Below are 25,151 nucleotides of genomic sequence, written 5' to 3' on the forward strand. Positions count from 1 at the left end.
TTTACATGACAAAGAATTGTGAGCCCCATATATTGCTTAAATAACTCTACGACTGACTCTTAAATTTCACATGATCATTAGAAATGCAGCCCTAAAGCAATTGTGAATAATAAAAACAGAAAAATTTAATTTGACAAAAATCGTGACCATGCCCCTTTTACTTTAAGGTGGCCTTATTTTCTGTAGATTTATTGCGGTGGCGCCACAATTGGGGTCAGATTTATAGAAAAAATATTAATCTTTAAAAATCCTCTTCTCAAAAACTACTGTAATCATTTGGCCAGAAAGCTGTAACTTGTGTGGAGTCATCCTCAAGTGAAGTGCAGATTTAAGTTTGTTCAAATCATAATTCCAGGGGGTTGGATACATGAGACCACTATGGGGGTCATTTTTTTTTTTTACAGAGGAATATACATGTAAATATAGAGAAAAATCTAATTGGCGAGAAAGATGTAACTCGTAAGGTACAGTGTATATTTTAAGTTTGTTCGAATCATGATTCATGGGGGTAGGGTGGGGTCACATTAGGGAGTCAATAATAATAAAAAAGTATCAATCCATCGGACCACCTTGAAATAAATTTTCTAAATCCGTGCATGAGCCCATGGGTCAAAGTTTTAACAAACTTCAATCTATACGATATATCTGGATGCTTTGAAAATAAAATAAATTCAGCAGGGGGGGGGGGATCTATGATTTTTCAAACAGAAGGAGGAACTATCAGAGGCAAAGGTTTTTTTTAATGTTGAGCCCCCCCCCCCCCCCCCGTAGGTCTAGGTCAAAGGTCCAGGGGTGGGGGGGGGGGGGGAGAGATTAGAGATTTAAAGGACAAAACATTAATAAAAACTGACTTATTTACAAAAGGATTTTAAAGTTAAAAATATATTACCATTACCGTTTAAATGACAAATACAAACTACTTGTTTTCATAAACTTTTATATTTAAAACGCCAATATTGAAAAGATAAAAGGTTATTGCAATGATTTGCATAATGGGATTATGCATCTTGATAATGTTTTCTTATAAAATGGTTTAAATATATGACTTTCCCTTCTATTTTGCCAGTACCTGGCACTTCGTGGGTAACGTTATACATGTATTTGTAAAAAAATAAAGACGGTGGTATTCAATAATTAAAACAGTATATGTTAAATTTTTAAACGTACATACAAATTATAAAAACAAAATTTTCTAATGCAAAGAACACACTACTCCCAAAAAACAAAAGAAAAGAAAAAAACCCCAAACAAACGGGGGTGGATGGGGGTGGGGGGTTGTACAGCAAAGGGCCACGCCCCTTTATTTGAGCAAACTTGAACGTGCATGGAGCTGACACTCTGATTATATAGAGTGTAATCGTTAAAACAAAAGTGCGGACAACGACGCTAACAACACCAAGTTAACATTAGTCTTCAGATCACGATAAAACTGGAGTAAAGAATGCTCCATGCACGGGCGTTTCCTTTCATTAATTTACCTCACATACTAGTACATGTAATTTTCGTTTTTGCAAAATCAGTTTACATGTAATTGATTTTATACTTTCAGAATTGTAAATCTGCCCTTCTAAGATACGCAATGTACAAGCGATATTTTAGAATTTATACAATATACTTTTATAAACACATACTGTGCGTTCCGGGGGGGGGGGGGGGGGGTCCCATTTAGGTCGGGTTCGATCTTTCTATTCTATTTCCGGTAGATAAACGAGTGCGTGAATTTTTTTTAGCCGGCTTTTCAGGTGTTGTAACACTCGTTCATATAACTTGTCAGCGTGTTGTATCACACATATAACGCCAAAATGAGTGAATACCACAGGCCCGATGCAAAGACTTTGCAGAACTTGAAAGACATTGCGAATAAACTTCGTATTCATAGCATCAAAATGACAGACGCAAGCAACTCCGGGTAAGCCATAGCGCACACTGCTTTTTAGGAATATTTTAAGTAAACCTTAATTAAAAGAATGTGATTTTTAAAATAAGATGAAAGGTGTGTTAAAAACATCAGTTGTCATATGTATATTTGTTCATATGCACGTATTTAAAACACCTACTTTAATGTAGGATAGAGGGTTTAAAAATTGTGACAAACATGAAGTTTAAATGCTGGTTCATTTGCTATGCGTGATGTGTAATATCTCTTTTACTAGAATAAGGGCTAATATTGTTTTCTTAATCGAATGATCTGGGAATTTGTGTGAAAGGAGTTTTCTCTCTCAACAGGTTGGTACCAATCGCCTAAATGGGATATAATATCCCGAATGGGATATGAATATATATATTAAGTGCAAAAAATAAAAAACAATTTTCATTTGGTAATTTTTGATATAAATCTCCTTAATGTTTATCAAATGTAACCACTTTTGGTTGACAAGTTTTCCTATAAGTCTATATATGGTTTGTCAGATTGATCCCCAAGAAGTTTTTGATATACTGAGGGATCAATCTTGGAGTCCGTAATAGTACGGTCACAAAGAAAGAGCTGTTTACGAAAAGTTGTTAAATTTCTTGTATTCTAATGCGGATTTACCATAGTTTTAGCAAAATAAAAAATTCTATTCTGACTTTACATTTCAAATTTATATCCCATTTGGTATACCCATTTGGGTAATAGGTCCCAACCTGCTCAATATGAGAGTCAGTCTGTGGCAAACAAGGCTGATTATTATGGTTGTGTGTTACAGTTGGTAGTGTCAGAGTAAATACAGAAGTCTAAAACAAGTGGAAAGCCTGCAATCCTTGCTTGAAGCATTTTTAAACTATATTAATCTCCTTAAGAAGAAGCCAGCTCTATTAAAAGATATAGGAAAACATTAAAATATTTTGGTCCCGAGCCCATACAGCTGAAAGAAAATCAGGATATTAAAGCCAGTAGATGAAAAATAGTGTAGACTAGGCATTCAGAACCATGCATACAAGTATTTTGTGATGCCTCATGATTTATTTTATAATTCTATAAGTTATCAATAACCAATACAAAGAAGGATTTTCCATCTCAAATTTTTGACCTTGATCCTTGATCCCAAAAATTGGTGATGGTCCCTACCTACCCTAACCAACAGACACTCTGTGGGTGAGGTGTGAGCCCATCTGGGTCAAGGGAAGAGAAAATATGCTCTTGACAATTTTTTATTCTTTTTTTTACAAAAGGTTATTTGACATTGACCTTGGATCGAGAATATTGATTCAAGGTCATTGCAAAACCTCTACCCATAGGCACTCAATAGGTGAAGTTTGAGCCTATCTGTACCATTAGAGGAAAAAAAAACATGTATGCTCCAGACAAGGATTTTACACAGAGTAGTTTCATGACCCTGTTCTAATTGGTTCAAGGTCATTGCTTTCCCTTTACCCATGGCCACTGTACTGGGTAAAGTTTGAACGCAACTGGCATGTTTGTTCAAAGTTAAAAACCTAGATAAATGCATGCAGTCAGTCTTTATTATTTTTGATATTGACATTTTATGCTCTTTTTTTATTCAGTATGATATAAATTCCTGTGTATAAGCAATAGAAAAATGCCATATGCTATTCAAAACCAATTGATAGTCTTTTTTTTCAACTGAACATATATGTATTTATAATTTTCCCGAAATGTTGTTATATCCCATACATATACGTATGCATATGAAGACATAAAACTTTTTAGTGTCAGTGATGTTTCTGTGTATTACATTACAGAAATAGCTGATTATACAGTATGATTTTTGGGAGTTGATTTTAATCAACTCTCCTATGCAGTTTCTCTGGCAAACCGAAAGTGAAACAGTGTTTGGACCTAAGCACAAATCATCACCACTGACAAGACTTAGTTCTTGAAAATAATAGAAAAATTCGATTTAGTGTATGCTGAAGCATTGTTTTTCAATGAAACTTATCTATAAACACTTTGAAAATAGTCAGATTTTATATAATACGAACAATGTAGATATTTTTTTAATATCATGTATTACTACGCCAGAGTTTAATGTAGTCTCGTTCCACGAAACGCTCTGCTGTCTCCATAAATCTCCGACAGAGAGGCTGTCTTGCTTGTCAGAGATTAACTGAGACAGCTGAGCGTCTGGTTGAACAAGACTAGAGCTCAATATCAATAGTGTTTGGATCCATACAATTTTTAGAATTGATTTAATTACTAATACATAGTTTGAAATCGATCTTTAAATATTACACATGATTCATATGGGGTTTCCCGATATTCTTGTCAGAAAAGTCTGAAAATTCATATTATAAAAATGTGCATAATTTAAATACAGACTAGAAACTGATTGCTACACAAGATAACTTGATTTTGAAATAAATGATAATCGATAAAATCAGTACTTTGATTATGATGTGTAATGATCCTCCCCCCCATAATGAAGCAAACTGTTTGAATTTAAACGCCCCCAACATCAAAAACTACAAGAACACTGTTTATAATATATGTATATATAATAGTCAAAACTAAGATAAGATATTATTATCTTGTCAATCAATTATTATCTTTATCATTTAATATTTATATGTCTTTTAAAATTCATGTAAATTTCTTTAAAAAAAACTCATTTCGCTTATATAGTTTGATTGTGTTTTCTCCCTCGGGCAAACATAATAAACATACTATAAAATATTTGTACTGAAATGATTCTATAGAATCCATCATATGTGAGATAAAATGTGCATAATTTAGGCGAAATAAAATTAAAAGTGAAGTCAATGATTTCATTAACATTTCCAAGTAGAAATGATATTCATACATCAAACAAAAGATATCATTTTTAATTTGCTTTCATTATACCATAGTTTCATGTTGCTAACATCAAAATAATTTTAAAATTTTTTTCCAAATCTGCATACTGGCAGTACCCAAAGGTATAAATTCAATGATATGATAATTAGTTTGAAATTTTCCATTTTAATATTGAAGAATGAATTACCCTACATAATATGCCTGTTTGTCCTTCCAGTGTCCATTCTCAAATCTGAATGATTAATACAATATGGATGGTCATCAAATTTCATACAGTGCAACAGATTGTCCTCAATGAATAATTGTAATTGAAACAGGTACATTTAAACTGTAAAATGATAATATTCTGATGCTGACCAATATCCAACACATAGCCTGTTGTTCTCTTATTGTGTACAAAACATCAAAGTATTTCATTTGAAAGTATATGACAATTGATGTTCAGTAGTTTTTTTTCATCTTATTTTTCGATATTATAAGGGATTGTAGGGTCATTTGTTTGAATTCCAAAATGACTGCTTGGTTGTGTTATTAATTGCATTACCTCAGTACAACCAGCTGTGACTTCCATTGTCAACTTTCCCTCAGGTCAAGATGAGTCAGCAGTGTGAGACAGGGGAGACTAATCTGTTGATCATCAGTAACATTCTAAGAATTGGAACTTGTGAAGTGATATCAGTTTTAGCAATAAAGGTGTTTGTTAACTTCTATGAAAACTTGTTTAAAAGCAAAGAGTATGGTAGATGTAACTGTATTTATAAGTGTCAGATTTTATGCATGCATGCATATACATATTTATGAACACTAACTGCAGATGATTCTATGAAAAATGTAAAAAAAAAAAATATGAGAGAATGCAGAACTAAAGGTTAAAAAATATGTACCGGTACATGCGGATTTAAGTTTAACAATAAATATTTAGGAAGTTGGATCTATATAATCTTTCTCATGCTTATGAATTGACAACACCATCATAGTTTTAAAGCTACATGTAATTATCAGGTACTTGTCACTTAAACCTTGAACTGACAAAATCATCGTAGTTTCAAAGCTAATTATCAGGTTCTTGCAACTTAAGCCTTTGACATTTTTTTGAGTTAAAAAAAAAATCTTTTTTTATGTCTTTGAATTATTCGTGTACATTGTATGCATACTTATCAAAACTGAAGTCGGAATAATATATAGTAACTTAAACGTGAGAGTGAATTGCTAGGGTTGCATTCTGCTTTTCTGGGTCGAAAACTTACAGATTAGGTAACATTGCATGTTTCATACTTAGCAGGGGCTCACATATTTGAAATGTTTGATTTCTAAGTCTCAGATAAGATTACTTTTTTGTTTAGTATGGTGGAGCATTGTGTTTCTGTATGCTTTACGCCAGTTTTACTCAGGTACACCAAGGAAACATGGTACATTTATATTTAACATTTTAAAATTTTTCCTCCTCAGTTTATTTTTTTGTTTTTTCTTCTCTCTGATATTTTATTGATTCTCTGCCAACCTTTGGCTGCCATTTTCCATATACACCTAGTATCACACCCACTCCCCTTAAAAAGAGAAGAAAGAATGAGAAAAAAAACCCACCCACTGATTTATTATCAATTAAAAAACAAAGATTTCATCAACATCAAACCTATTTTAATCATAGCTTTCAATTTAAAGTGTCATTTGGAAAGTTGATTTTTAAAATTCGACAAAGACAAAAAACAATATCAACTAAAAATTTTGTAAACTATTGCAACTTAATTATGTTACTGGAATAAGGGGGTTAAATTAGAGACAATATCTGATCCTCCCTTTACACCCATTACTTTCTGTCCAGTTTGGTTCTTAAACATTGGCATTTATCAGTTTGACTAAAGCTTGGTTTATGGTGATTTATAGTAAGTTGTTGTCAGGTAAAGATTTAGTGTGTGTGTGTGTGGGGGGGGGGGGGATCATCTTACTCTATATCTGTATGTGGGAGGGTGAAGGTTGCTTTGAACACATGTAAAATTATAAACTTAATATTCACACAACTGTTTGATTGAGTTATTGACTGTAATTCTAGCTGCTATATGTTGTGAATGTTGAAGAAACAGTCAAATTTAATGTACTGTTCAGTAATGAGACCTCGACTATCAGTTTCACTTTTGATATGGTTCATGATGTTTTCTGTTTGTTCCTTTTTATATAGTTGACACTTTGTCAGAGATTGCATGTTTAGGGATAAAGCTTTATACCTGGCCAGTACTAGCTGTTTAACTTAATCATCACAGTAAATAAAATGGAGTGTCAGGAAAAGAAATTGCTTTCAAGATACCTTTTTTCTTCTTTTCAGTCTTCACACCCAACAACATTTTGTTTATTATTTCAACCGGATTTATGCCATTCCATTTCATTAATTAAAAAAACCCTATTTCAACACCTTGCTATTTCATATGAAAAATAAAGATTAAGTAAGTTTTGGGCATTTATCATTAAAGCTCCTAATAAGTACATTGTCAAGTATATCCAACAATCATGTACTTATTTTGGTTGATTTTGATTGGAAAAGCCCCACTTGTTTGACAGGATATTGCACAATATGACAGAGGGAGCCTGATCATCTCTTCGTCAGGTCTTCCTTGTGTTAGACAGTGACTACTTGAGATACTTTACTCATTTCCTGGCGTTTATAACCAGAGTACATGTAGGCAATTTTATTTACTACAGGTAGTTGTCAAAGTTAGAAATTATAAATCTTTGTATAAATGATAAATTCATCACTTTATTACCTTTGTTGACCTTCTTGCATGGTTTCTGCTTTCATATGATAAAGAATAAATAAACTGGTGACCCGTGTCTTTTTCTGGAACAAAATACAATCTACAAGCCGGGTGACTGGTTCACTTCTCGTTGACATTTCCTCTGAGTGGTGAGCTGGTTTATTCTGAGTCCGCTGATCTCGCCGGCTTAATTGAACCGCTGTTCAGTGGCCTGACTCTTCACTTTGCTTCAATATTTAATTTCTTTCTGGGAGCGAGTAGTCATGGCTGGAACTATTGATTCCAAAACCAAGCAGACTCTGAAGGACATAGCTAATAAGCTGAGAATTCACAGCATTAATTCTACCACTGCAGCAGGAACGGGGTGAGTTTATAATACCCGTCTGTCTGACTTACTTTGTCATTTGGTCTCATGCCCCATCCCTTATAACAAGGTCAAGATTGCTGTCACTGCTCATAGCATAACTATTGAGTGTTCTAATTTCTCTTCTTGTGGAAATGTTCAATTTTGATTTGTCTGTTTTGAAAACTGGTCTATTTCTCTAATGCAAAATGAACTGTTCTATCTTTCTCTCACTCAATAAAAGACTACTACATGTATTTGTCACAGGTTTTGTATTGATTGTTGATGCATATTTCAGAATAATTGTGTTGACATTCATTTCCATTGATATTGATCTCATGGCTAACCATGATTATTATCTGCACCAGGTTGTCTAAGGTTTCATAAAGATTAACAAATAATAGAAAACTGGCTCAAAGATGATGAAAATTCATTTTATTTTGGAAAAAAAGGAGTATACCGGTACATGTATTTGTTTTTGGTCTTTTGGTCAAAATTCAACTTTCTTCTACATTTTGAAATTATAATGTTACCATACACCAAAAGGATCAACCAAGACCTCTTGGTGTTATATAATTTAAGATAATGTCATGGTCAGTGGTATTTCCTCACATTTTTATTTTTAAGGTGGTTTACAAAATTTCAAGGTCAAATTGCTGATATGATGTAGCTTTGCTTACCGGTAAAAGCAAACTTATTTTGTTGTACACTTAGCTATGTTGTAATGACACATTCTGCATTAGCTTAGTGTTAATCACCCATTAGGTTATATGCATCACTGACAAAGAAGGAAGAGTATTTTACTTTAAATGTCATGCAGTAATTTTCTTCCTTGATGAAATCATAAACATCTAACCAACTAATTGTTAGTAAAAATCCCTTGTGTACCATTAAAAACGGAGCCCCAAACCCTGATACATGTATATTTGAAGTCATCACCACACACATTGTGGAAGGTCAAGATACTGTAGATTCCTTATTTTACGCGAGTACTTAATTCCGCGATCTAACTGTTTTTCATCAAATCGCAAGAATATTAAATTGCGAATGCCGAGTTTTTTATCATTATTTATTATGGTTTACATGCGTCCGAAATATAAAGGCGAGGTTTTAAAATCCGCGAGATGTGATTGTACAACAAAATATCAAAACTGAGAAGTTATATATGAATATTCCCCAATAAGCATTTAACAATGCTGAGAAAATGATGAATGCCTAACAAAATGAACCTATGGTAAAATGGGTTGTGAATTAAAAGATGGTGGTAAGAAGAAGTAAGGGCCTAGTATGCCATACATTATTGAAAAGCAGCACCATTCTTGAAGACTTCTTGGATGTTATGACAAGAATGGTAAAATTTCATTGGTGTACAAGTTATATTTGAATGTAAATTAGATATTCTGTGGTTGTAAAAAAAAGGGAGATTTTATTTATGTTACAACCTGTCACCCTCATCCTATCTTGTGTAGAGATCTCCATTTTTTCATCTGATTATATGTTTTGTCTGAGATTTTGTGATAGCAGCTGTTTATCATGTGTTTTACATGCTCAGCCATGCATGGAAAACCTACCTCACAACAAATTTGGTAAATATATGTATCTGATTGATATTGTGTCTGATGCTTAATTGTGTTAACTTTGATGAAAAATACAAACATAAAAACTGGTTCAGATGCTGAAACTTAAATACCGTAATTGGTTGTTTAAAATTCTAATGCTGATTTCAGGCTGTGATTCAGCAGGCCATTTTGTTGATATAGGAGTCCCTAGACTCTTTATTTTCCTATTTTCTTAAAAAAATATTTATAAGTTATTGTTTACTTTGTCTTTTAACTCGAGGGGATTCATTCAATTTGACTTTGAGTTTGATAAATGTTGGTTTTTATTTCCAGACATCCGACATCATGTTGCTCCATCGCCGAGGTCATGTCTGTACTGTTCTTCAACACCATGAAGTACACCATCTCAGAACCAAGGGGAGCTAACAACGACAGATTTGTCCTCTCCAAGGTATTTTTCAATTTTATAAAATGGTTGTCCGTAAACTATGTTGAGGGTGAAAGGTAATATCAACTTTAAAATAAATAATTAAATCAACACTTTTTTTGGTACCAGTTCAAATCTGCCATTACTGTTTTGGCCTCCCTTTTGGCTTGCAACTATCATGAAATGTACATTGATGGACTCTCTGATATGATTAACAGGGTCATGCTGCCCCCATCCTTTATGCTGCCTGGGCAGAGGCAGGGCTATTTCCTGCGTCCGATCTGCTTAATCTCCGTAAGATCGATTCCGACCTGGAAGGACATCCTACTCCTGTAAGTAATGCATCCTACTCCTGTAAGTAATGCATCCTTTAATAAATTACATTTATCTTGGGCACCGATATTACAAATACCATTGATATGTCGTAGTGATTTGGCAGTTCCAAACTCTTATTCTTTAAGTATTATTACCTTTATATAGCGATTGCTTGGATACCTCTAGTTTTTTCTTGGTTAATATATGGAGTTTGGTATAATGAGGTTAGACTGTAACCAAGACATTTCTTGAAATACAAATAAACCTTTACCGGTTTGTAACCTGTTGCATATTATTTAAAACTTAGTACATATATTTAGTTCCGATTGTTAAACCATCTTAACAGAGTGATAGTCTGAGTACTGGTTGTCTTTAGAGATTTATTGAATTTGTGTCAAGTTTTGCCTTATTGTTGGTGTATTGCATCATGCCTTGATTTGACTTTTTGGTAGTGGCATTCATTGATATCCTTCTACCTGTTGTTGTGGTCGGATTTTGAAGACTATTGATACAATGCATGATTTCTTTACAGAGGCTGAACTTTGTTGATGTGGCCACTGGGTCCCTGGGTCAGGGTCTGAGCTGTGCTGCTGGCATGGCCTACACCGGGAAATACATTGACAAGGCTGAGTATGTACATGTTAGATCACTACTCATATGTATAAACTTCAAATGTATTCTTATGTTCATTTTTTAGCTACCATGTGTTTTACACTGTCATGGGGGAATTAGTTTATCTGTATACCGGTACATGTGATGAAGTCTTTCTTTCACTTTATCCACTGTGTTCATGCTTCCACATGCTTTCATTGTTATAAGTATAATGTGGAAGGGTCTATGAAATAATTAGCTCTCCTTTTTACGTTGTGGTTATTCACTTTCAGTTACCGAGTGTTTTGTATCATCGGTGATGGGGAGAGTGCTGAGGGGTCTGTGTGGGAAGCCATGGCCTTCAGCAGCTTCTACAAGCTGGACAACTTGGTAGCCATCTTTGACGTAAATCGGCTGGGACAAAGCGAGCCCACTAGTCTGCAGCACGACATGGATGTCTACAGGAAGAGAGCAGAGGCTTTTGGGTAAAATAACGCAGATTTATATCTTAATTTGGTTCAGATAAGAAAATCATTGAATGATTCATTTAGTGGGGGCTGGGGTTTTATCATTTGAGAAAAAGCATGCCTTCCATTTCCAATGTCTCCCTTCTGTATTTGTATGATTTGTAAAATAGTCAAAGACTGGGATCTATTTTTAAGGATGATCTTCATTTTTTTACCATAATCATTGATATATTAAGAAATGTACTGCAATTTTGCATGATTTGGCCTGTAGCTGGAACACCAGTGTGGTAGAAGGGCATGATGTGGAGGCCCTGTCTAAGGCATTCTATGATGCAAGCACTGTCAAGGGCAGACCCACCTGTATTCTGGCCAAGACCTTCAAAGGCAAAGGAATTCCAGGTATAAAAAAAAATTATAACCAGTATTCACAGAGACATTTTAGTTATAAAAGTATAGAAGAACCTAAGATGCGACTTTTTAATTTCTAAAAATTGATATGAGTTTGAAAATTAAAGAAATTCCAGGTCACGTTAAAAACGTTAAGAAGTGCCAGGTAAGATTCCAAAAAATATGCATTTTTTGGTTGGATATCTTTAGGCATCATCATCAAAATTCTAGCCTTTAGAAATTAGTGACAATTTTTTGCTACAAACCATAGTAAATATTTTTCATTGGCTAATATCTAATCAACTTTGAATACCAGTAGTGAACAAAATTTTTTGTACATGTACTTGCAGGAATTGAAGATGAGGAAAACTGGCATGGAAAGCCATTGGCTGCCAAGTCAGAGGCGGCCATCAAAGCCATAGAAGATAACATCAGCAACAAAGGTCCCCACGGGCTGACCCCCAAATCTCCGAGTAACCAGGCTAAAGCTGTTAATATCTCCAACATCAAGCTGTCCGAACCCCCCACCTACGATAAGAGTGCCCAAGTAAGAATAATTACCAATAGCTATGACTGTCTACATGTACAAAACATAATTTTGTAGGATAAAATACTTGCATATACATGCATTAAAAAGTAGGTACATGTATATATATAAAAAGACTAAAGACATTACCAAACTGAAAATCAAAAAATTATTTGACGGTCAGAATTATGTTTAGTGAATTTTTCTAATGATATTAACGAGATTATATATACATATTTTTTTATGGACATATCATAAACGGTAGGTAAATAATAAGATATGTCAATTTGATATTGAAATAACATGAATAGCAATTTAGTAGGAATATGTGTCCTAGTAAGTACATTAAATTGATTGATTATATATATATTTTTTTACATTTTGGGATTGATATACATGTACAACTCTGTATATTGGTTGGTGATTTGATTTGTCAGGTTGCGACAAGAGCTGCCTATGGAACAGCCCTGGTGAAGATCGGCAAGAACAACGACCGAGTGGTTGCCATGGACGGCGACACCAAAAACTCCACATTCTCCATCAAGTTTAAGGTCAGTCAAGATTTCATAATTTCTGTAAGTTCATCACAATTATGAGGTGCAAGACTTTAACCCATTATTGGAAACCTACTGTCCATATTCTTTAATTTGCTTAGTTGTAAGAAATGAAATATCAAACAGTCCACTGAATGGGTTTCTGACCGTAGAGACTGTCATACCAATATAAAAGTAGGAACATATTATGTAATATTAAGAAAATGTTTCAAAAGTTATGATGGAAGATTTTGGTTACTAGTAAACGTGGTTATATTGACGAGTTCAAAATTTGACGATTTTTTAGTAAGAGACAATTGGTGAGTTTTAATTTTGACGAATTTTTTAATAAGAGTAAGAAAATCAAAAGCTGAGGGAAAACATCGGCTTAGTTGACATAGACATGAGAACGTCGATAGTTAAACCGCTTCATGCAAAATGGGTGCAGAAAGTTCATGATGTCATCAGCAAGGATTGCGACTTTCTTGCGAACTCTTTTACAAGCGTTGGTATTAATAAAATTTAACTTTGATTTAAAAAAAAGTCTGTACTGATTTGATGGAATAAAATTGTTCTTTGTATTTTGTTTTTATTCACTATACGATATTGCCTGAGGTAACAAAGTAGGTCAAACACGGCATGATAATTACGCACACAAAGTTATTATAGAATGTTGTGACGATTGAGTGATAATAGCATCTAAAACATGGTTGTTTAGATTTTATGGGTTTTTTCAATGCTAATTATGTGTTTTTATAGCTATTTAAATAAATAAATCATTAACTTTAATCTAGTCCTAACGGGAAAATGCCGATTAAAAATTCTGGTATAAATAGGCTATATATATGATATGAAGTTTGGCGAGTGGAAATTTTGACGAGAAAATAAAAATCGCCAACATAGTCAAAATTAACACATCGTCAAAATTTCCACGTTTACAGTACCTTAAATTGAAGTGTAGATTTTATTGTGATACGTAGATATTCTCATTTAAGAAAAATGAAGTCAGCGTTATAGCAATGCTAGATATTGTATCATCAAGTGTTATAATGGTAATGTGCTGGATATTGCATCATCTGCATGTTTCCAATGCTTTTACATAGGAGGCCTTCCCTGACCGATTCATTGAGTGCTTCATCGCGGAGCAGAACCTTGTGGGAGTGGGGATTGGCTGTGGAACCCGTGGAAGGACCGTGCCATTCATCTCCACATTCGCCTGCTTCCTGAGCAGGGCTTTTGATCAAATTAGAATGGGGGCAATCTCACAGACTAATGCCAACTTTGTGGGCTCTCACTCTGGGGTGTCTATTGGTAAGTGATGGATGAGTTTGCTCAGTATAAAAATAACAGCCTTGATTCCATGAAATTATGTATATATATATATATGTTTCTGAAGTAACATGAACATACAATTTTGCAAAACCATTCACTGACAATAAAAGTCTGTTTTCAATTTATTTGAAATATATATCAATCACTATAGATTTCACAATTTAAAAGCAGGTTAATATATTTCTTTGGTGAAAATTTCCCTGTAATTTTATTGATATTAGCCTCCTCACTTTGAATACAGTATACCAAAACAAAACATACATCTCCGCTGAAATATATCCTGTTTGATTGGTATGTATTCTGTTAAAATATCTCTGTTTAGTAACTTGATTGGTAATTACTTGACCCCCATAGGAGAAGATGGTCCCTCCCAGATGGCGCTAGAGGACCTGTCCATGTTCCGCAGTATCCCGGGCTCTACAGTGTTCTACCCGAGCGATGCCGTGTCCACAGAGAGGGCCGTCGAGCTGGCAGCTAACACCCCCGGGGTCTGCTTCATTAGAACCAGCCGCCCCAATTGTCCCATCCTTTACTCCCCAGACGACAACCTACAGATTGGAAAAGCCAGGGTATACCTCTTTCTTTGCTTGTTCTCTGATAAAATTCTGCATTGCTATGGTTCTTAGATTACAATCTTTATTGAATTTCTAATAAATGTCAGATGTTACGACAACCTGTACAGGTTCAATATTTTGATATTTTTATTAATTGTAAGTTGCATAAATTTAAGGTGTATAGGTATCACAAAGGTATTACATTTTTTTCTTTTTAAGATTTTAAAAACGTCTAAAATTTTATTTTGTGTATGATAGGGTCAAGTGGTTTGCATTTTAATATTTACATGTACATAGAAAGAGCTTTTTGTGTATTTTGTAAAATCAACCCCAGTTGTAAATTTCCACATCATGGTACATTTACTGTTAATTATAAAATGAATTTTCATTGTGATGGATAAACTTTTGAAGAAAAGAAATCATTTTACATTGAGGCCAATTAATTTATACCTATCAGTAACATACTTGTTGTGACTTGGTGAGTTTGTGTTGTAGGTGGTACGTAAGAGTGACAGTGACAAGGTGACAGTGATTGGTTGCTGTGTGACCTTGTTCGAAGCCCTGAAGGCAGCAGACAAACTGGCCATCGATGGAGTCAACATCCGCGTGATTGACCCATTCACCATAAAACCTATCGACGCCGAAACAATTCGCAGCAATGCTAAGGAAACTGGAGGCAAAATCATCACTGTGGAGGACCACTACCCTGAAGGTATGAATAATGTCCCAATACTTTAAAAGGGTTTTGTTATATAACTATATGATTTATGGTATATATATTCCTTGTGGTCCAATCGTTCATTTCGCTGGATTTATTTTAAAGGTTATTTAATATTTTCCTATTGATATGCATGTACTGGTACATGTACTCACAATATACTCGAGGGTTTTATAAATGTCAGCAGAAAATGGTTAGACACTTAACACAGTGCAACTAAAAACTGTCATCTCCAATAAAAACACTTTAACAGTTACTGTAGTACAATACCGATATTTCATGTCATAAATTATTTTTGTAGGAGGTTTGGGTGAAGCTGTATGTTCTGCAGTGGCCTGTTGCCGTGACATCACTGTAAAAAAACTGGCAGTACAGGAAGTCCCCAGATCTGGCAAGAGCGCAGAACTCCTGGAGAAATACGGAATCAGTGCTAACTGTATTGTCAAGGCTGTCAATCAAATCCTGTCCCAGTAACCTGGTGCCTCACCGAACTATCGGTTCTCTACAACTGTAGCCAGAGTTCTAGTGGATGCAGACTTCACTTTGTATTAGATTTGTACTCTCCTTGTTTGACTGTTTTATATTAACCACAATCAGAAATTGGTGCGATTTGATGTTAATTTTGATACGATTTGATAATACTGTAAGCCAGTGCTTTGATTCATCAAGATCTTTGTCTCAAGATAGTTGTTGACCAACAGATTATAATTATATTGTTTATGATTTATTGTTGCCAGATGCTAGTGAAATAAATTTGACACAAGACATAGTTTTTCTCTTGACTTGGTTAATGTACATGTATATGTACAAATGTACTGGTTTATTGAAGATTAAAATACCAAATAAAAGCACATTCTCAACTGACAAGTGTAAACAAATACATGTATAATGATTTCACATGTATATTGTAAACTGTTAGTCAATCTAATGGTAAAACGAGTACAAACATGTACATGCAGTCCCTTAATTAGCATCTCATAAGAAAATAAGCTAAACATGTGTATCAGTAAGTGAAAATCATGAATAAAAGAGATAATGTCTATCACCTCACCCAGTCCAAAACTAGCGCAACTACATGTATTTGTGTAAATGTACAACACTTTAGCTCTTGTTAACCAAAATGTTTCCATAGAGCTAGAGATCTGCAGCTACTATTGTGACAGTAATAAGTTCAAGATGAGATCTACCCTATGTTTTTAATCATGATTTTTTTCACACAATTACCGGTACATGATATACATTTACATCTGTACATGTATTAAATGAGGTTTAATATCAAAACAATAATTATTGTCTTCTCCTGAATTCTGGCCTTGAACCTGACTCATATTGCCAAAGTCACATGGTCCTAAATTGTAGATTTCTCCCTGAATATTTGGAGATATCATATGCTTGACGCGAAGGCTTGTAGATGTGTTCGGGGTTTAGCATACTCTCAGCTTAACACATCTCTGTAGGGCTTTTCTGGCTGAAAGTCTAAATTCTGGATCTCCTGTAGACCCTGAAAAAACAATTATATATTTGTAACTCATTGTTATTTTGACATCCTTTTGCATTAAATTTGCCCTGATTTTCACTTGGCTTATTTAGAAACACAACTATCCACATGATATAAATGATAAAATCTTGTATATTTATCATTATTAATTAAATAAAAGTATTATATAGTAAAAAATGTTATTATAAGTACATGTATATCTTTATTACCTGTAGAACGAGTTTAATGTGGGCCTTAATTTTAGCTGCATCCTTAGTAAGGACTTCTATCTTAGAATTAATCATAGAAACTTTCTTCTCTATGAAGGCTAAGGCTTCGTCATGAGTCATTTCCAAGAAAAATCCAAACCCAACTTTTACATAAATCATGGAGGCATCTGGACTACAATACCACAAATTTAGAAAAAGTGAAATGTGAATGTAACATTTTGTTTTAACAGTTTATCTGTTGAATAAATGCTGTAAATTCCTAGTGAGAAATTAACATTTGTTTAGACGTTAATTCATAACAAAACCCACTATAGAACTTTTATAGTTAAGTATATTATACATTGCTACATTTATATTCGATAACTTTCAATTGCATTGTTAGATGCAAAGTTGAGACTTAATTAAAGGAAATAAAATGTACTAAAAAAAGGAATCTACAGTATGTGATTAGTACTTTAAAATTGACTGTTTAAAAAACCCCAAAAGCTCCCTTATAATCTGGATTGGTCTTAAGTGTGCTGAATAAAATTTTTATACTAAAATTAACTTACACATTTGCTTGAACATAGAAATTGCAGCCCAAGTCCACTTTGGTTTTAAGACCATCACTTTTGTAATTTGATTCCTGCAAAAATCAAAGCACTATAATGTTAGTTTTTTTTTTCTCTTTTAGATACTTTTGACAAATTAACATGCCTGGACACTTCTCCAATCGGGATAATTAATCAAAGGTCTGGTCTCAAGACAATTAAAAAAAGATTTAATTTTTAAAGTTGTCAGCAAATGTAAAAAAAAATTGTTAAAGAATTGTGAACAGGTTAATACAATCATAAGTTAGAGTTTGACTAAGTATGTGTACCTTTAATCTCTCAATGACAGTTTTAAGTTGTAAGTATTCTGCTACCTCTCCATATAGCCTGTCTCTTTGTTCAATAACTTGACTGAAAGAGAATTAACTTGATATCAGATTTAAATGCTTTCACATGTAAGATATATCACAGTCAGGTACATGTGTCTAAATGCATAGACTTGAAATCAAGTTTCTAGGTCAGAGGTCAAGGTCATAGTAAATCTCTGTGTAAGATCCTTGTTCTGGGCATATTTTCTCTCAACTTGGGCACATGTGACTCATACTTCATCAACAGGATAAAAATGTCTTCATCTAAAGAGTGCCCAATCAATGGTATGGATGAAAGAATTATAGTCAAAGGTCAAAGTAAAGCTCTCTATTGCATCTCTTCCCTTGTTTCTTCAACCAGAGTGCAATGATTGAAATCACTTTAAGTGTGCAGTGACCCTGAACTTATTAAAAACATTTTGGGGAGAAATGCATTATTTTGGCATACATGATTTTAGTATTTAACCAATTGGGTTGAAAATTATTAGAGTTCATCCTATCACCATACTTAAGAGTTAAGATGAATATGAAGTTAAACATTGGTGCAAGGGTTTTCTTTGAATCATGCTTACAAGACTGAAATAGTCACACATACAAACATACACACACATGAACAGCAGCAATGCTACATTCTCTTTGCAATAAGTTGCGTGAGGGGATAAAAATGTTAAGTCCTTTTTTAACTCTTTTTCATCCTACAGTCATTTACTAAAAGTGGGACCATTTGAGATAGTCACCAAGTCAATATTATCAAAATATTTAATATTTTTTAACATATGATTGTCAGAGAGCTGATACAAATACTGGGGCTATGAGATAGCTCATTTGGTAGTGCACCTGACTAGAGATTCAGGGGGCCCGGTCGGGTTCGAATCCCAATTTGGTTCATCATTATTTCTAACATTCTGTTACACTTGGTTCAGAGCCAACCCCTGAAACTGCCAGGGGAAATGAAGAATTTGAGAATCTATCTCTGAGGGCAAGATCATTTAAGGGAGAAGCCCGCCTGAGGAAAGGTAAGTAATGGTCAGACAAGGAATATCATGCATGGTAATTTATAATATGAGCATGTCTGCAACCTTAATCATATTAATTGCCTTCAATCTTTCATTAGGAAAAATATATGTTAATTACGAAAGGAGGAGTAATTCTAGATGGACACCACCTCTTTGATGTAAAGATGTTTGAACAAGTAAATGTACAGAGCTTATTATTGTCAGTGACCTACATTGAATGTAAACTAACTTATTGTATGACAATGTCCCTGTCAAAAATACAATAGGTACATTAATCTTTTGTCATGGACATTACTCTTTGAACACTTGTACGCTACCTCAAATCTGCTTTCAATCTTTCATTTAGAAACTGTTCGTATTGCACAACTTTTGATGGAATGCCTTCTGCACACATGTTATCGAGAATGACAAAGTGAAAGTAGAATGATTTCCCTCAATTTACGACATTTGTATACCATATCCATTCATTCTGTAATATTTCGTTTCATAAAAATTTAAAAACTTTTCAGAATTTCTCATATTTATTGGCCTAGGTGAATCAAAACTATGAAAGATAAACTAATTTTTATTTTTATATGCTGCCGTATTATGACTATTTCCGGTTGGCAAAATGGCCGAGCTGCTTCTTGATTCTGATATCCGAATTTGGGTGTTTTTACCCATTGTATTAATCACATTCTTCACTGGAATCATCAAACATTATGTAACAATTCTGTTGTCCTCAGAAAAGAAGACTGAATTGCAGCAAGTTACTGATAGGTAAAATAAGATGAGACTGTTTGCATGATAATTGGTTCGAATTTCCTCAAACAAGTCAATGTAAATAATGCGAAGCATGGTGACATTTAACCAATCTAGTAATTTAGAAAACTGAATGTTTTAAGTTTTGTAGTATCCATTAATGATCTGTGAATATAAGACCATTTTGTTGCCAACAATAGATGGTTCAGATTGAAAAAGCTTAGGTCTAACAACTTAAAAGAATTCAGGGGCTATAAATACAGTAGGAGGAATGACCACAACTAGGCTTCAACCCAGGACCCTTCAGTTTAAATCCCTTCAGCTTGGTCAGTAGAGCATTTGTTTTCAAACTGAAGGGTGCTGGGTTTGGGCCTAATCTCAGCGAGATTCGTTGAGACTGAAAATATATGATGGACGTGTTGCTGAGATGAGGTTGGGGCCTAATTGTTGTAATTCTTCCTTCTTTTACAGTTTTTAAAACCCAAGAATTAATAATCTTGCCGTGACCAGGTAACATTAAGAATTTGTCCCATATAGCATGTTTAGTTGCAATGCAGCAGCAGCGAAATGGATATGCTTTCTGTTAAATTTAAGCTTGTTAAAAAATCTGCAGGGGTAAACATGAAAAAGACATAAATATACATATTACAAACCTTTCTGAACATGTTTAATATAGTTAAGTACACAAAATATCCATTTAGTGAGACATATCAAGGCTATAACACTTTTTCTACGTTTGAAATTGCCTGCCATTTTTGCAGGAAATAGCACATTGTTTTGGATTTTATCACTAAATTTGCTAAGAAGCTAGTAAAAGGGGCAAATTCTATCGTAAAACTGGGTCTGTAGGAGATCTGACATTTTATTGATAATTTATTCTATCTATTTAAACCCTGGTCTGGTACACAATATTTTCTCCCTTTCCAATTCATTTGATACTGTGGATACATTTCATTTACAAAGATTCAGACACTATCAAACTATTACACTATGTAACTATGCTAAAAGTCCCTTTTATTTCCATGGGGAGTTCCACAGTGGAACACCCCATGGAAATAAAAGGGTCTTTTAGCATAGTTACACAGTGTAATAGTTCAATAGTGTCTGAATTTTTGTAAATGAAATGTATCGTAATAGAAAAGGAAAAAATATGTGGACCAACTATCAAACCTTTATCTAAAATACATGTATGTGTCTGTTGCCAGCAAATGAATTTGTCTGACTGTTGCATATAAAGAAAATTTACTGCTACTACAATGTCTCATAGCCAACATGTCAATCTCATTTGAACTTTCAGTTTGTGTTAAATTACAGAATGCAGTGATAAATCTTAACTTTATTATCATTAAGTTGATGTCATCTTAGTATATATTCTTTTTCAGCCATGTTCTAATCAGAAGTAGAATTCTCAGAGAAAATGGAAAATTTATAACAAAGCAGGTATATAAACTTGTATTTTTATTGATTTTGATAAACAAAGTGTTTCTTGCTTATGAAATTTTATTTATTTTATATGGAGATTTAAATTTTTTTGCTAATTTTTAGTTAGTTAAACTTTCAAGTTTGAAAAGAAAAAAATTTCCCTCCCTCCCTCTTTGGTCTAGAAACCCTTGGCAGCAATTCCAAAAAAAACATTTATTTAAGGATGGCCTAAGATATTAAATATTATTAGCACATTTACATCACAATAAAATAAGTGGGTAATAGATTGTTTTACATTCATTCTTTTCAGGGATTCTTAATGAGGAAAAGCTTTTTCAATGCAGAAAATACAGGTTATTTCAAAACGGAGAAAAGAGAATCGAATGCTAAAAATCCAATGACAGGTATGCTGAAAATAAGTTAATAGAAAAATATCTTAAGTCTTCGAAATCTTATATAAATCAAACAAATGCCTCATTTATTATAGCAAGCCCTGAACTAATATACATGTAAAAACCATGTGATGATTAACAGAAAATAGCTGTTTTTTAATAAGGTTTACATAGAAATGATTAAGAGCATAAATATATATTCACTGTACATGTATTTACTAATGCATTTTCATCTATTTCTGTCTCCTAGATCCTTCCATGATGACAGACATGCTGAAGGGTAATGTCACCAATGTGTTACCTATGATTGTTATAGGAGGGTGGATCAACTGGGCATTCTCAGGCTTCTTGACAAGTAAGTAAAAATAGGCTATCAAATACAAAAGATATGGCCAAACAAATCTAAAAGCTGATCACTGAGAAAGTGTGAATTGATGACGGCTGATGATGTTGGACAAATACAGAGTATAATTTTTCTTTTGATTTTACAGCCAAAGTTCCATTTCCCTTGACTCTCCGATTCAAGCCTATGTTGCAAAGAGGGGTAGAGCTGGTTTCTCTTGATGCCTCTTGGTAATGTTTTACTTAATCAATTATTAATATGGTACACATGTACATTGATATAAGTATCTCTTTTTGTAAACATTGTAAAGAAAAGTAATAACTTAAAGCCAGCAAAATTGTTGTTTGTATATTTATTGTGCTGTCTGATTTGTTTTCAGGGTTAGTTCAGCCTCATGGTATTTCCTAAATGTTTTTGGATTAAGAAGTTTATACACTCTCATACTGGGCCAAGATAATTGTAAGTTTTAATGACAGAATGATCAAGTCATATCATTTAAAAAAAGAAAAGAAATGAAACTAAAAACAGGACTTTGAAAATTTTCCTTGTAATGATAAGAGGCCAGGTTTCTGCGTTTACTTGGATAAATGAAGTTATTAAGCTATCCATCTTCTTTATTTACAGCCGCTGATCAGACAAAAGCCATGCAGGAACAGATGTCAGGAGCAGGCATGATGACCCCACCTGATCCAATGAAAGCCTTCAAAGGAGAGTGGGAGGCGCTAGAAGTCTGTAACCACCAATGGTGTCTCCAGGGAGTGGAGGAGGATTTGATTGACGGGCCAGTGCAACCAGAGACCATATACATCAAGAACAAATACGCATAATACACATCTTGTCATTTGTAAATTATTGTAGAAAAATAATGTCACTTATTAAAAAGAGATTGCATTTATGGAAGCAATTAATGCAATTCTTGAATAAAAGTATGTTTACAGATTACACAAACTTTGGTCTTTTGTACTGTATTGGGCATTTTTGTCTCTAATAAGATGAATAAGGATTGTTTGTCACATTTTATTTGAAGGAGTGACTGCCATACACAACAACACATGAATATAAAACTGTACATGCTTCAATTTGCAGAAGACAGTATTGTGATGTTAAAAGCTAATAGAAAAAAAAAGATAAGAAAGCTAGCACAGTTGGATATCAACAACTGAAAAGTAGGGTAGAATATTGTGTTTTAAATTTTCTTGCTTGATTTTGTTTTTTGTCCTCTGTGCTACAGTATGTACATGTAACAGGGTGATAGTGAACATGCTTTTAATGAGTAGACCCTTACAGGAAATTGATCGTCATTCCCCGTGACTTTCATATGTTATAAACTTGACAGATATTATACATTTATTGAATGAAGGGAGATATGAAGATTTATTCCCCCAGTGAAAATCATATATCTAGAGGGCAATGCCAAAAGGAAATATGATTTTTCTGGGGGAATAGATCTTCATACCTCCCAAACGTTCATGCAATAAATTGTTAAAAAGCCCGAACGACGGGGATAATTATTTTATTATACATCGGGTCCTAATCTGTTTGCAGGTATTTTAAAGCAATTTAACAGATGTGATGAAAAATATGATGACGGGGAAATATGAAGTTTTGTTGCCCTGGCACGTGATTGTATAGTACCAATCAAATAACGCGTTACATAGAATTATTATAATGAGGTACAATATAAGAAGTTTTGTTGCCCTGGCACGTGATTGTCTAGAACCAATCAGATAACGCGTTACATAGAACTATTATAATGGGGTATAATGGAACAAATTGTGCTTTTTACGAAGCAAACTCGCCCGTCCCTGGCACTTCATTATTGGCATGTTTTACTGTATTTGGTATCTTGAGAAATGTTACAGAATAAAAAAAGGTGTGCAATTTTACAGTATTTGGTAAATATTTAATAAACTTACGTTCGCCCAATCTTGCCAAAAAAGTTTAGGAAGACTACTGTGAAACTGCACACCAGAATTCTTAAACATGTGTACATGTATTTCAAGCATATAATTTTCGTTGATAGGAGGTACGTGTTTAAATATATTAGTTCAATTTTATTAATATGTAAAGTGCACAGTAACTAAGTAGAAATATGCTGGTGGATCACTTGACTCCATTTCTAAAAGAATGTGTTATACTTTTGTTTTCACAAGCACAGCAATGTTTGTTTCAAAATGTTCCTTGTGTGTGTGTGTTTGTGATGGGCTTATTTCATCATGGACCACACATTCCGTCTCCTTAAGTCCATTACAATAGTAAAATTATAGGTCGTTACATAATTGTTTGGTTTCAGAATCATCATCCAATGTCTCCAATATACCCCGTCCCTTTCCGACTGACAGGGATTAAAATTTTCTAGCATATGAATTTGTTTGCCAGTGAAATACTAATCTTTTTGCGGTTCCAAACATTTTAATGTGAATACTTACCCCGTTTGATAGAAACTATCGAACTGCGCAGATACAGACTTACAGTACCGATCAGACCCAACCTAACACCAGAGTAAACCCCAACTAAACCCCGGGTTTACTTTTTGGGTTTACTTTGGGTTTACTCTGGGTTTGCTTTTTGAAAATTTGGGTCCACTCGGGGTTTACTTTGGGTTTACTTTGAAATTGCTTTTGAGGTCAACCGTATGCACTGAAATGTGAAGCAGACTAGTATTTTATCTTACCATCCTACTGCCCGTAATTCCTACCCTTTGTATATTCCGAATACAAAGTTAGCGTCTGCTTTAAGGGGTATTCTGATGACTGGGTTTACTCTCTGTGTCCACTCTGGTTTTACTTTGGGTTTACTCTGGGTCCACTCTAGTAAACCCGAAGTAAACCCAGAAAGTAAACCCAGGGTTTAGTTGGGGTTTACTTTCTGTTAGGTTGGGTCTGATCGATACTGTATTTTGAAGATTTAAAAATCTGAAAAAATATGAAGGGGGTTCATTGGTGGCCTCTCTAAATCCATTCGTTGAGAAAAAGTTTGAAGTTTGCTCATTCAAGTTGTAACTTTGCCTCAAAATAGGGTACCATATTTTTATCAGTTGGCATGGGATCTGTTTTTAGAACGAGAAAAATCCAGTCTATACTTAGAACTCCTGTGTACGAAAGCCGAGAAGGATCATTCGAGATTCGAGATTCGAAATACGAGATTCGAAATACGAGATTCGAGATTCGAAATTCGAGATTCAATATCTAAATTAACCAATCAAATCATGGATCTGAAACCTGTATCCTAGCAACAGCAAACTGTTCTAAATAAAGATCATTCGTACATGCTCTTTCCTAAAAATAAATGTCTTAATAGCTCTTATATAGTGGTTATAAAATGGTTAAATTAACATTGATGAATTAACCCCACACAGTATAAACAATTAAATTAGAAATAACACTGTTGGCTTTGCG

The 25,151-nt window shown here is 33.9% G+C and overlaps 3 protein-coding genes across 4 annotated transcripts; 2 read left to right on the forward strand and 1 right to left on the reverse strand.

Moving 5' to 3' along the window:
* The first annotated feature begins 1,693 nt into the window (after positions 1-1,693).
* Positions 1,694-16,004, forward strand: LOC128159552 (transketolase-like protein 2). Of its 2 annotated transcripts, none has more exons than XM_052822666.1 (12): positions 1,694-1,909; positions 9,718-9,835; positions 10,030-10,143; positions 10,659-10,756; positions 11,011-11,202; positions 11,456-11,583; positions 11,922-12,118; positions 12,535-12,648; positions 13,734-13,941; positions 14,317-14,531; positions 15,012-15,228; positions 15,536-16,004. In XM_052822666.1, exons 1-12 carry the CDS (start codon positions 1,803-1,805, stop codon positions 15,706-15,708), a joined length of 1,881 nt encoding a protein of 626 aa, XP_052678626.1. In that variant the 5' UTR covers positions 1,694-1,802; the 3' UTR covers positions 15,709-16,004. The 2 variants fall into 2 exon arrangements, with proteins under 2 accessions (XP_052678626.1, XP_052678627.1); XM_052822667.1 differs by lacking the exon at positions 1,694-1,909 and adding an exon at positions 7,570-7,846.
* A 407-nt stretch (positions 16,005-16,411) lies between these two features.
* On the reverse strand, positions 16,412-19,324 carry LOC128159554 (protein UXT homolog). The gene is made up of 5 exons (XM_052822669.1): positions 19,173-19,324; positions 17,801-17,882; positions 17,493-17,566; positions 16,942-17,113; positions 16,412-16,735 (listed from the first exon to the last, which is right to left on the reverse strand). Exons 1-5 carry the CDS (start codon positions 19,247-19,249, stop codon positions 16,670-16,672), a joined length of 471 nt encoding a protein of 156 aa, XP_052678629.1. The 5' UTR covers positions 19,250-19,324; the 3' UTR covers positions 16,412-16,669.
* A 115-nt stretch (positions 19,325-19,439) lies between these two features.
* On the forward strand, positions 19,440-22,693 carry LOC128159553 (ER membrane protein complex subunit 3-like). Its single transcript, XM_052822668.1, has 7 exons — positions 19,440-19,614; positions 20,979-21,036; positions 21,329-21,422; positions 21,661-21,765; positions 21,902-21,983; positions 22,133-22,212; positions 22,378-22,693. Exons 1-7 carry the CDS (start codon positions 19,466-19,468, stop codon positions 22,578-22,580), a joined length of 771 nt encoding a protein of 256 aa, XP_052678628.1. The 5' UTR covers positions 19,440-19,465; the 3' UTR covers positions 22,581-22,693.
* The last annotated feature ends 2,458 nt before the right edge of the window (positions 22,694-25,151 follow it).

This window comes from Crassostrea angulata, chromosome 8 (assembly GCF_025612915.1).
Source record: "Crassostrea angulata isolate pt1a10 chromosome 8, ASM2561291v2, whole genome shotgun sequence".
Taxonomy (NCBI): domain Eukaryota; kingdom Metazoa; phylum Mollusca; class Bivalvia; order Ostreida; family Ostreidae; genus Magallana; species Magallana angulata.

Bases quoted from the DNA above. Each gene is read 5' to 3' on its own strand.
- LOC128159552 (XM_052822666.1), top strand. From the start codon at position 1,803: ATGAGTGAATACCACAGGCCCGATGCAAAGACTTTGCAGAACTTGAAA. The intron at 11,584-11,921 runs GTATAAAAAAAA...ATGTACTTGCAG, and splicing joins CAAAGGCAAAGGAATTCCAG to GAATTGAAGATGAGGAAAAC. The intron at 13,942-14,316 runs GTAAGTGATGGA...TGACCCCCATAG, and splicing joins TCACTCTGGGGTGTCTATTG to GAGAAGATGGTCCCTCCCAG.
- LOC128159554 (XM_052822669.1), bottom strand. From the start codon at position 19,249: ATGTGTGCAGAAGGCATTCCATCAAAAGTTGTGCAATACGAACAGTTT. The intron at 17,883-19,172 runs GTAGCGTACAAG...ATTCTCTTTCAG, and splicing joins AGATTGAAAGCAGATTTGAG to TCAAGTTATTGAACAAAGAG. The intron at 16,736-16,941 runs GTAATAAAGATA...TTGTTTTTTCAG, and splicing joins ACATTAAACTCGTTCTACAG to GGTCTACAGGAGATCCAGAA.
- LOC128159553 (XM_052822668.1), top strand. From the start codon at position 19,466: ATGGCCGAGCTGCTTCTTGATTCTGATATCCGAATTTGGGTGTTTTTA. The intron at 19,615-20,978 runs GTAAAATAAGAT...ATTCTTTTTCAG, and splicing joins TTGCAGCAAGTTACTGATAG to CCATGTTCTAATCAGAAGTA. The intron at 21,423-21,660 runs GTATGCTGAAAA...TCTGTCTCCTAG, and splicing joins TGCTAAAAATCCAATGACAG to ATCCTTCCATGATGACAGAC.